Source organism: Sprattus sprattus, assembly GCF_963457725.1.
Source record: "Sprattus sprattus genome assembly, chromosome: 1".
Lineage (NCBI taxonomy): Eukaryota > Metazoa > Chordata > Actinopteri > Clupeiformes > Clupeidae > Sprattus > Sprattus sprattus.
In genome coordinates this window covers 60,193,332-60,202,494 of record NC_137920.1, presented here as the reverse complement: position 1 = coordinate 60,202,494, position 9,163 = coordinate 60,193,332, and the positions used below count along the sequence as shown (strand labels likewise).

General features: G+C 46.4%; 1 protein-coding gene across 5 annotated transcripts in view; it reads right to left on the bottom strand.

The window, feature by feature from the left end:
- Positions 1-916: 916 nt before the first annotated feature.
- The window catches only part of cux1a (cut-like homeobox 1a), a 101,759-nt gene continuing 93,512 nt past the window's right edge, over positions 917-9,163 (bottom strand). For 3 of the 5 annotated variants that reach the window (XM_080852489.1, XM_080852490.1, XM_080852491.1), the window contains 5 exons: positions 8,679-8,831; positions 6,309-6,623; positions 5,221-5,409; positions 3,361-3,619; positions 917-2,968 (listed from right to left, as the gene is read on the bottom strand). In XM_080852489.1, the coding sequence (XP_080708615.1) occupies positions 2,500-2,968; positions 3,361-3,619; positions 5,221-5,409; positions 6,309-6,623; positions 8,679-8,831 (1,385 nt within the window). In that variant the 3' untranslated portion in view covers positions 917-2,499. The remainder of the gene's footprint in view (positions 2,969-3,360; positions 3,620-5,220; positions 5,410-6,308; positions 6,624-8,678; positions 8,832-9,163) is intronic. The other 2 variants (XM_080852493.1, XM_080852492.1) reach the window with 1 other exon arrangement.

Sequence of the window (9,163 nt, the reverse complement as noted above, 5' to 3'; positions counted from 1 at the left end):
TGAGGGAACTCTAACAAACACTCGCAGCCCTCTTACAGGTATACTTCTACCGAAAGACAAAAAAGGAAAACAAAAACAAATAAAAACTGAAAAGTTTAAATGACAGGGAGCAGTTACAACATAATAATGCACACACCTACGATGATATAAGTATCAACACTGAACACTGTGTTACTCATCCAGCTCATTTAAAATAGAATATACATGACACTATCAATATAATTATTATTATTTGAATTCATAAAACAGACATGGATCACAAGTATAAGCCATATACTGCCTGCAGTCTTTAAAAGTGTAACCTGACCTCACGTAGTCCCTTCCATAAAATAAAAATAACAGAATTAAAATCAGAATAAGACATTAATATGTAAAATACAGCATCTATAAATAAACACCCAAAATAAACAAAAGAACAAAAGGGTTAACTATTGTGAGTCTCTTATATGAGAAAAAAAGAATGTAACCTAACGTGTACAAAGTCATGTAGCTGCTAAAGGAGCTTAGACAGACAGGGTGGCAGTTACGCACTCGATATGTGTGCACATATACAAGTATAAACCACACAGACCTAGAAAATATATACGTCCCCCTACCCACACACACACACACACACACATAGGAGAGGCAGTGGGCAGGCAGACTCTGTGAGATTGGGGAATGGTGGTGGGGTTGTTTGGTAGGGTTCTTTTTTTTTTTTTTTCGTTCCCATGCTCTTGTAACTTCGACTCCGGTGACCTCTGAACTTATTCTGACCTCATGCACCTAACCCAAGCGGATCCAGAAAGTGCTCCGATTGCTATCCCCCTCTCGTCCACCACCAATCCGCTGGCTCCATCGTCGTCCCCCCCCCCCCCCCCCCCCCAGCTGAGAGACATCTTAGTCCTTCCATGCGGAGGAGTTGGAGTGGACACAAACATGGAGTAGTTCTTATGGGCAGCATTGGGTCCTTTTTCTCTCAAAGAGAAGTCTCTCTCGCAAAAAAAAGGAAAAAGTGTTCACTCAATCTGAGCCAACACTGCCACAATGCATACGGGAGAGAGCCTGAAAGGACCCGGGTTCTGTGAGGAGGGTATTCTTCCTGCTGCCTGACAGAAAATACACCTTTATCTCCCTTTGAGTCACAGGCCCTATTTTGACTAGCCTTGGGAAAGGTACAAAACGTCTTCGCCTGTGCAAAAAAAGAATAAAACTACGTGAGCAGTTCAGGACCTTTGATTAGTTCTGCACATGCTGGAGCTCTGCACGGTAGTCGAAACCTTTGGCAAAACGGAGACTCTGTGTATTGCTAAGTGCTGAGAGAGGTGCTCCTGAATGAAGTGTGTGTGTGTGTGTGTGTGTGTGTGTGTGTGAGGTTGTGAGAGAAAGTGATGCGGTGCATCCGTTGCCTGCCTGCCTGCCCTGGTTGAGGTGTTTAATGTGTGGTCGCTCAGTGAGGTCAAGAAGCGTACGCTTTTTTTCTCTCTCTCTCTCTCTCTTTTAAAAATATCTAAAACAGGAACAATTCCTCCACAAACTGTACAAATCTTTTTCAATAACTTTTTTTTTCTCCTGATTTTGGCCTAAGATGGAGTGTACAGGTATGAAACAGTCTTTCTTGATTCTCTGAGTTCAGTAAAGCTATGAAAATAACAACACTCTAAACCTCAGAGTCCTCTACATGCCATATGAAGTAACACTAACCAGCTACGACAGGTTTCCTGACTATTGCATTTTTTTCTGGTGAAATTTTAAAAATGTGAGATTTTAAAGTGAGTTTTCAACTACATCTTTCAAAAAGTTTGTTATTATTTCTAAATATCACTTGCCACCCTATTTATTTAGAGTTCTAAAGCAGTGTCGTTTAGAGTCAACAGACTGCAATCTCTTACTGGCAAACTCTGCTATAAAAGATTCTTTTTTTTCCTCTTCCATGAAAATGTTCTAATCATAAAAATTTTGAACCGTAAAAGAATTTGCGTGAAACTTGCATAGCCATTACATGGCGTGAGGTGGGAAGTGAGGGGAAGGCTTTGTGGAAAAGAAAGTTTCCACAATTCTTTTTTTTTTAATTTTCAAACGTTTGGCTTTTTCTTGTCAGACTATTTTGAACATCTCCCCTTTTCACAAACTAACACACACACACAAACAGGAGGCGTAAGGGAAGATACGCCTCCTGAATTTCTTTAGAAAAAGGCAAACACTATATGGATTTTCCATTTCCACACATCAAAAGGTATTTGTTTTGTCTCAACTCTCTGTATGTTGTTAAATGTGTAGAGACTTGTGGATGAGTGATGCCTTGTGCATGTTAAAGAGTTCCATTGATCCCAGGCCTGTATCCTGCAGGACTGGGAAACGTGTTGGGAAAGTTTCTCGTCTCCTTTCTTTGCCTCCACACACTGAAACAAACCCTCCAAAAAAAGTCTCACCTTAGGCAGATTAGAAAACTAAATGAGAACCTTTCTCTCTCTCTTTCCCTCTCTTTTCATCTCTCTCTCACTCTATCTCTCTTTTCTCTCAGAACTCCCACTCGTTACCCAGCTCATCGCGGTTGGCGGCCTTCTCCAGCCGGTGAATGATGTTGTTGAGGTTGGCCGCTTTCCTCTTGCGCACGCTGCTGTCCTTTGGGTTCTTGTCGGTGGTGGTGGAGGCGGCGACGGTGGCAGCGATGGCCCCGCCGAACAGACTCTCCATAGCGCTGGGCTTGGAGCCGTCGCTCGTCCCCGGTGCGGTGGCTCTGCCGTCCTCTGCGAGGTGGGCTTGGGAGTGGTGGTGGTGGTGGTGGTTGGGCTTGGGGCTGTTGGAGAGGCTCCTGCCCCGGTCATCAGCTCCCACGCTCCCGCTGCCGCCTCCTCCTCCTCCGCCGCTGTCGGACTCGGTGCCGTCGCAGCTGCTCTCGCCCTCGGCCACCCGGGCCACCCGGGCCCCGCCTTCTCCCGCCGCCGCCTGGATCTCCTCGATGAAGAGCTCGCGGCGGATACGGGACCTGTGAGGGATGAGGGACCAGAGGTTGACCAAGGACAGAGAGGCAGAGGCACTCATGCATCTTTTACCTCCACTGAGGCACAAACTGTGCATCCCGCATCCCGATTAGTTAATGTGGGTGCTGCACAAAATGCATCCCCACCATGGGACAGAAAGACAAGACTGCTATGATGAGTAGTATACTATCGATTCTATGTGCTTCTGTACTGTTAGCCCTATGTATAGAATGCGGTGAACATACACAAAACATATGTCAGACCATTTCAGAGAGGACATCACATGTTATCCACTCAGCTGCTGGGCCATCCTCACCTGTAGTTGAGGAACCAGTTGATGATGGTGCTGGTTTGAGGTTGTGTGTGTGTGTGTGTGTGTGTGTGTGTGTGTGCTGACCTGTAGTTGTGGAACCAGTTGATGACGGTGCTGGTCTTGAGGTTAAGCTGGCTGGCCAGCTCCTCTATGGTTTTGGGTGAGGGGTAGGGCTTCTGCTGGTAGGCGCGCTTCAGCGCCTCCTTCTCCTCGGGGGCCAGGACCACGCGCGCCTTCTTCAGATGCTGCTGGGGGCTGCAGGACTGCCCAAACTCCCCGGCCGACATGGCGCTGTCGCTCGGGACCGTCTCGCTCACCGAGCTGTGGCGCCGCTTCATGTAGGCTGCAGGGGTGCACACAAAACACGCAGACAGACTTTACTTCAGTGTACTGTAAAAGCACACGAGACATGTAAAAAAAGAGTTATATGTTAAGGAAACAGGCAAACATATTCAATCTACCTGATCAGATTCAAAAGCTGTTACACTGAGTTAGTAATGTGAGTGGAAATGGGATTGCATGGTATTTTAAAAGTAAAACTTTACTGTCGATATGATCATGCCCCATATTTTATTGAACATCAATTACACTGAATGTCCACCAGGGGGTGCTCTATTCAAACAAATGCTTCTGCTGCTGGTTTCGTCCAGAGTAGGACACTCACATTATTCACATTATGAATCACATTATAATAACAAACACCTCAGAGGTTATTATTAAAATCTAATCAAAGATTGTGGACGATAATGGCAATAGTGATGGTGCTCAAGATGACTATGTTGTAAAAATTATTAAATCCAAATATTACATTTCCTATTATGTAATTGCAATAGGTCTGTGCCCTTACACACAATCACGACAGCGTGAGAGGAAATGACTTTCATCTCCCTCAAAGGACATTCAAATGCCAGATAAATCAGTTTACTTTGCTCGCCAGTAAATGGCTTTGGGTCAATCATTACACACTGAAGCGGTGCTACTTGAATAAAGGTAAACTACGAGTGTTTGCTAACTTATCTAAATAGCTCTCTGGCTACTAGAGGAAATTCCTTCAGCAAGTGTGTTCCGACTGATGTGTGCTTTTGCTGTTTTTGTGAGACTAGAGATAGAGCTCCTGTAGAGATGAAAGGGAAAAATAGTGGCAACAGGAACTGGTGACTAGTGTGTGGCGAGACTAGGAGCCTGGACATGGTTTCATCAGAAGACTGACGTATATAGCAGGCATTTACACAAGGAGGCACAAAGCAGGTTGGTTACGTCTTGATGAGACATCTCACAGTCAGTGATGCAGCAGAATTAATAATAATAAAAAAGTACACACCATACATACACAAAAACACATATTCACATCAATACGACACACAGGACACACACACACACACACACACACACACACAATGTTGGCGTTTTAAGGATATGGCCTGTGGACATATCCTCTTTTTGACTCTATGCACGACGAAAAGGAGAAAGTGAGCGAGACAAAGAAAGAGAAAGCGAGGGAGAATGAAAGAGAAAGAAAGAAAGAGAAAGAGAGAAAGAAAGAGACACAGAGGCGAAAAAGTACACCCTGTATCTCGAAAGAGAAACGGGCCGTCCCATTAACCACTCTGGCGGTGCGCTTGAGTGCCCGTCCACTGTGCACACACTGCACGCTCATGCGCTTAGTGAAAGGAGCCCGAGAGTGTCCCGCTTCTCCAATAAGCCCAAAGCTATTGTGCGCTTCATGTACAAATTCGACGCACTTATGCAAAAAAAAAAAAAATGAGGGCGAGGGATTTGAGTCAAGCCACGACGCACCGTGGTGAAAAAAATAACCATCACCGATGTGTTTTTTTTTTTTAAATGCACACCCACTTGAGGTATGGGCGGGTGAGATACTGTCTCCAGAGAGTGTTAGTGTGTGTGTGTGTGTGTGTATAAATGTGAGTGTGTGTGTTTGTGCACCTTTCTTCTCCATGCGCTTCATGTCCATGAGCTTCTCCACGTTGCGGGGGTCGCTGAGCCACAGCTGCATGCGGACAAACGGCTCGCGCCCCTTCAGGCTCAGCTTGTGCCACGGCTTGGGCCGCGCCAGCAGGTCCGACACCGAGCCCTGCGTCAGGCCCAGGATGCTCTCGCCAAATAGGCGCTGGCCTGCTCACACACACACACACACACACACACACACACACACACACACACACACGTACACACAGGCATTTCAGAAAAATGTCACACACACAAAGACAAAGAGAGAGACAGATATATATATATACAATTAGATGACATGCCTAATAGGCACAAAGGAACATTGAAATATACGCTGTGGCGATGTCTCTGCATTACAAAAGCAGTCTACAGAAAATGACTCAAGCGGAGTGAGGAATATCTTCCAAAGCGCCTCTGGCTGAGACGCTCAGCTGTAACAGTGTGAATGAAAAAAGCCAGCAGTGTTTGCTTCGAGCAATGTGGGGAAAAGAACAAAATGCTCCGTCTTCTGTGCTCAGCTCACCATTAGGAAGAGTGTGGGAGTAGAGAGTAGGGTTGGGGATCACCAAAGGCCCCTCATCGCAATGTTAGTATGATACTTGTAACAATATCATTTTACTGTCATTAAAATTGTATTATGTTCAACATCTGCTATATTCTGTGTTGCTCATATATGCCTTGATGAATGTTGTAATAAAATGTAGTGATATATTCAAACTTTTCTGATTGTAGATCGTGTCCATACCACAAAAGCAAACAATTGCTTGAGATCATGCGATAAAAGATCCAAAATTGACTCTTGGGGAAAACACAGGGATACTGCATATTAAGCTCAAATCACTTCCCTCCCTAACCAATAACATGGAGACACACAATATCAGGAAGTGTTAATGAATAATATGTCTAATGGCAAAGAAAACTGGAAAAAGGGTCCATTCCAGTGCAAGGTTTCAAAGCCTAGACTAAACAAGGAAGATGTCACTGTCATTTTGCAGCCATGTGACGGTGATCTGTGCATCAATTAAAACACATTTTTAGCTCGACTTGACTGTGCTCACACCCACCGAGGTTGTTGTCAGTGAGCACCTCCTTGACCTTCTTGGTGATGACGTACGTGTCCAGCTCTGGGGACATGGCCACCATCTCCTGGATGGTGAGGCCCGGTGGCCCGGGCAGAGGCAGAGGCATGGGGAGAGAGGAGAGCGGCGTGCCCGGCTGCGACTCCATGGCCTCGCCCTGCTCGGAGGCGGTGGTGGAGGAGGAGGTCGGAGCAGGAGGCGCCGTGGCGGCGAGGTCCTGGCTTTTCACCGACTCCTCGGCCGAGCTGACCGGAGACTCTGGGGCGGGGCTACAGCTGGCCGAGGTCTTGGGGGTTATGTCTGTGGAGTCGCAGAACAGAGAAGGTGTGAAGTTTTTGAGTAAGTCTGTGTGTGTGTGTGTGTGTGTGCCTGTTTGGGTGTGTCATAATGATGAGTGTATATGTGTGTGTCTTTTAGACAGTAGAATGCGTTGCGCATGCATAGAGGTTTTGCTTGTGGCACACTTTTCACACTTTTCCATTTTACTTTTTACGCACTCAGGAGAATCAACCTTCAGGTGAGCTACTCTAATGTTCTCTCTAATTTTCTCTCTCTCTCTCTTTCTCTCACTCTCTCTGTAAGTTAGTTATTTAGACCTCCTCCAGCACAACGTTGATGACTGAAGATCCCACAGACACACCAGTGCAACACAGACCGAAGTGACTGTCCATATATAGGATTTTGTAAAGAAAAGTGAATCCATTCAAGAGGACATGGCTCCACACTTGAGTAGATGAAAATGCAAAATAGCGATGTGTTATAATTATAGCTAATACAGAATATTCAGAGCTTGTTTTAATTAGCCTTGATGAGCACCCGACAGCTATTTGACTTTGTTAACATTTCGCCGTCACGTTCTCTCACTCTCTCTTTTTTCTCTTCTCCCCTTTCTCTCTATCCCTCCCTCTTTCACTCTGGCTGGTTGTGATGGCCAAGTGAGCAACAAGAGCTGCCGTCACTTGTGATCATGTTCACATGGCGCTGGGAGGGGTGGGGAGAGGGCTGTGATGAGTGTGTATGTGTGTGTGTGTGTCTCTGTGTGTGTGTGTGTGTGTGTGTGTGTGTGTGTGTGTGAGCAGTCAGATTGTATCTAGCTGTGCCTGCTCACTGGCTGGTGACATTGTGACTGGCGGCATGGAGCGGGAAGGCCTGGGGACGGCAGCCAACGACCAACCACTCACAGCCTCCTCTGTGTGTGTGTGTGTGTATGTGTGTGTGTGTGTATCTGTGTGTGTGTCTATGTATGCTTCCCAGTGGCTGTTAGCTTGACAGTGCAGGTGGGGGGGATGGTAGCATCTGGACTCACAGCTGGTTTCTGCTGGCCATGTGCACAGAGCACAGAGACACACACACTCAAACACCCATGCATGAACATACACGCATGACACACACACACACACACACACACACACACACACACACACACACACACCTCTTACTGTGAGCTACACGGACATCCAAACAGGCATGCCTGAAAACTAACACATACTGTGCATACACTTACATTATACATTCAAAATAAAATGTACCTTCATTTCAACATCAAAGTGGTTCAATCTCTGAATCTCACATTTGTAATTCTGCAATCTTACTGTAGATGCATATGAATGAGCTCTTTCATCACATAAATATTCACATGTGTGTAAGAAGCCCTACACTGGGGAAACAAACAGCTCACACCTGAGACCCCGATCCGGCCCAGCGCTGGCCCAGTGCTGGCCCAGAGCCTTTCCTAACTCCTCAGCTGTCTGGGGTCCATGCAGAGAGATTAAACATGGAGGAGTAGAGGTGAACTGGCTGCCCATGCTCCCCCTAGAATAGGCCCGTGCTGCTGCCTGTGTGTGTGTGTGTGTGTTTGTGTGTGTGTGTATTTGTGTGTGTGTGTGTGTGTGTGTGTGTGTGTGTGTGTGTGTGTGTGTTTGTGTGTGTATGTGTGTGTGTGTGTGTGTATTTGTGTGTGTGTGTTTGTGTGTGTGTGTGTGTGTGTGTGTGTGTGTGTGTGTGTATCTGTGTGTGTCATATGCACAGGGGCCTCAGAGGCTATGCTCACTCAGGAGAGAGGATCTACCGAGACAGATGAGAGGGCAGGGAGCGCCCTTCACCTCTCTCTCTCGCTCTTACTCACACACACACACACACACACACACACCCCACACACACCCGCCCATGCAGATATGCGAACACATACACACCCTGGAGGAGGGCCGACAATAGCGTCCTAATGAGGGTCAGTCAGGACATGGGTAGTGTGTATGTGTACGTGTGTGTGTGTGTGTGTGTGTGTGTGTGTGTGTCTATGTTTTGTTTATTTTAAAGTGCAGGGTAAAGCTCAGAGGAAAAGAGAGGAGGATCTACCTCCATAGTGGCTCCACACACACACACCCGCCGTCTCATGTCTGCTCTGTGCCGACAGCCCCGCATCAACAACATCAGCATTGGCAGGAGGGCTCCTCTGCATTTCATGCCGCTCCAGTGTGACAGGGTGCTGACGCGTCCATCCACAGCCTTCTGAGGGCCATTCAATCAACACCAGAGCCACGCAAATAATCAACCAAACAGCGCACTTTTCGGCTAGCAATTTAAGTGCACTTTGAACAACCTTACTTGCAATGACAAAATGTTTATCAGTGTCTGTGTGTGTGTGTGACAAAGAGACAGATAGAAACAAAGAGAGTGAGAGAGATAGAGAGTGTGTCTGTGTATGTGTCTGTTTGTGTTTGTTGTGAAAGGAAGAGAGCACTCTTGTCCATGAAATATCAGCTCCTATCAATACAGCATTCTAACAAGTGGCCCATTAAACGAATCAGAGGAACACCATGTCCTTTACAAGCTTTCTCTCT